This window comes from Trypanosoma grayi (assembly GCF_000691245.1).
Source record: "Trypanosoma grayi strain ANR4 Tgr_1177_V1, whole genome shotgun sequence".
Lineage (NCBI taxonomy): Eukaryota > Euglenozoa > Kinetoplastea > Trypanosomatida > Trypanosomatidae > Trypanosoma > Trypanosoma grayi.
Window position 1 is genome coordinate 2,576 of NW_008826796.1, and position 2,069 is coordinate 4,644.

The window sequence follows — 2,069 nt, forward strand, 5'->3', positions numbered from 1 at the left end:
CAAGAGCCGGCACGCCCCAACCACCGTGGCGTGAAGCGGCAGAAGCAGCAACGACGACTACAGGGACAAGATCTGAATTATTTGGCACAGACGACGCACAGTAGGCGGTTCGGGAAGGAAATGCGGCGCTTTGCTCCACGAGCTCTCGGCGCTTCCGCTGTGTCCTACGCGACAACAGCTCTCGCGCTGCTGCACACCAAAGCCAGCAGCAGCAGCAGCAGCAGCAACGGTGGCCTTACCGAGGAGGAGGAGCGCGAACTGGAGGAGGAGGAGTTCCGCGCCATGGATGCTGCACAAGAGGATGCGGATATGCTTCCCGTCACTCACGTGCTTGCCGCGAAGGCAGATGCGTTGGATGCGGAGCTGCAGCGCCTGTCGTACGTGCTCTTCGAGAAGCCGCAGCTCGTCGTGGACACGCGGTCGGCAACATTGACGGGGCGCCCAGCAAACATTCTCGCGGTGCTGCAGCAATTCCACGACGACACCACACGTCGCACCCGCCCTGCTGAGTGGACTAAGCCGGTGGGTGCCGCCTCACCCTTCGTGCAGGCGTGCAAGGAACAGCGCAGCGCTCTCCCGCGCTGTCGCCAGGGGGCGTCGCAGCAACAGCAACGGTCTGATCAGCTTGCGACGCTCACAGCCAATCTGGACTATCTGCGCCGGATGAAGCGACTGCACGCGCTGAACTTCTACAGCCGCATGAACATGACGCCTAAGCGCCACATCTGGCTCTCACTCTATGCGATGCTCTGGAATGTCGTAGTGGCCGTGCAGAACGCATTGGGGTGTATCTTATTTTGCGTGGTGCGTGGCGTGCGCGACCACGGGCTTGTCGTTGGGTTCGCGAAGGGCTCTGCTGGGGGCGTGGTGCGCGCCTCGCAGTTCCTGGCGTACGGGCTGCTGCTATCGCCACTTATCCATATCCCGTGTGGGCTCCGCAACAGCGTCTACGGCGTGTGGAATGCGGTGGCGGGGACGTTGTTCTTCGAGGCGGGCGCCGGGCGCTGGCAGCGCTGCACCGCTCTTGACGCCGTGTGGCTGCAGCACGAGCTGCGGCTGGAGCAGCGTGCGATACGCGCTGTTGGGCGGCTCGAGTTCCGCCGCAAAAAGATGCGGTCCGAAGAGAAATGGCACCAGCGGCTCGCCTCGATGGGGTTCTCCTTCGACACGCTCAACAAGAAGATGATGGGCAAGCAGCAGCGGTCGTCGTCGTCGTCGTCGTCTGGTGGGTGTGAGGAGGACCCGTACGAGGTGCTGCAGGTGCGGCGCTCCGCAACACAAGCGCAGGTGAAGACGCAGTATAAAAACCTTGCTAAGGTGTTCCACCCCGATGTGGTGCAGAGCCGCCACGGTGGGCCGCTGAGTGAAGAGGAGCGCATCGCCGCCCAGCGCAAGTTTGAGAGCATCTCGCAGGCCTACCAGATTCTCTCCAACCCGGAGAAGCGCAGGTCGTACGATCTCGGCGGGGCGCAGGCGCTGCGGCTGCACGAAAGCAAAATGGGTCGTTTTATGTCGCGCACACCGGAGGAGATGATTCAGAGTGTCTACGGTGGCGAGCCGTTCCGGCAGAAGCTGCTGGGCCCCCTGCTGCGCTCCCATTGGCACCTGCGCAATGAGGCGCAAGTTAGTGTCTCGTTGAATGAGTTTGAGGAGCTTCAGTGCATACGCTGCCGTGAGCTGTCGGCGGAGTTGGCGCAGATTCTTGACGTGCATGCGAACTCTCCAGCAACGCGCAACAGCCAGCAGCGCGCCGCACACACACGGAGTGGGGTGCTGCACAGCTTGGTGGACAACCCCACTGCTACCAGCAGCAGTGGTGGTGGCAACGCAGCAAAGCGCAAGGCGCAATCAGGCTCAGGGGCGGATGCAGCGGCGGACTCCCCGTTCACACTGACGCCCGGGAGCAACGAACATAACTGTTTCTCTCGGGACTTTGAGGAGCGCTGTGACCGCTTCACCCGCCGTCTCGCCGATGCCTGTTTTGGTCGCGAGCTGATGTATGAGGTGGGGCAGTCTTACATTGTGTCGAGCCAGCGCTTCCTTGGAGTGCGCCCCTTCTACGCGCCGAA

At 62.4% G+C, this 2,069-nt stretch overlaps 1 protein-coding gene across 1 annotated transcript; it reads right to left on the bottom strand.

The window, feature by feature from the left end:
* Nucleotides 1-903: 903 nt before the first annotated feature.
* On the bottom strand, nucleotides 904-1,713 carry DQ04_11771000 (hypothetical protein; the record flags this gene model as incomplete). Its single annotated transcript, XM_009316605.1, has 1 exon — nucleotides 904-1,713. One exon carries the CDS (start codon nucleotides 1,711-1,713, stop codon nucleotides 904-906), a length of 810 nt encoding a protein of 269 aa, XP_009314880.1.
* Between the last annotated feature and the right edge of the window lie 356 nt (nucleotides 1,714-2,069).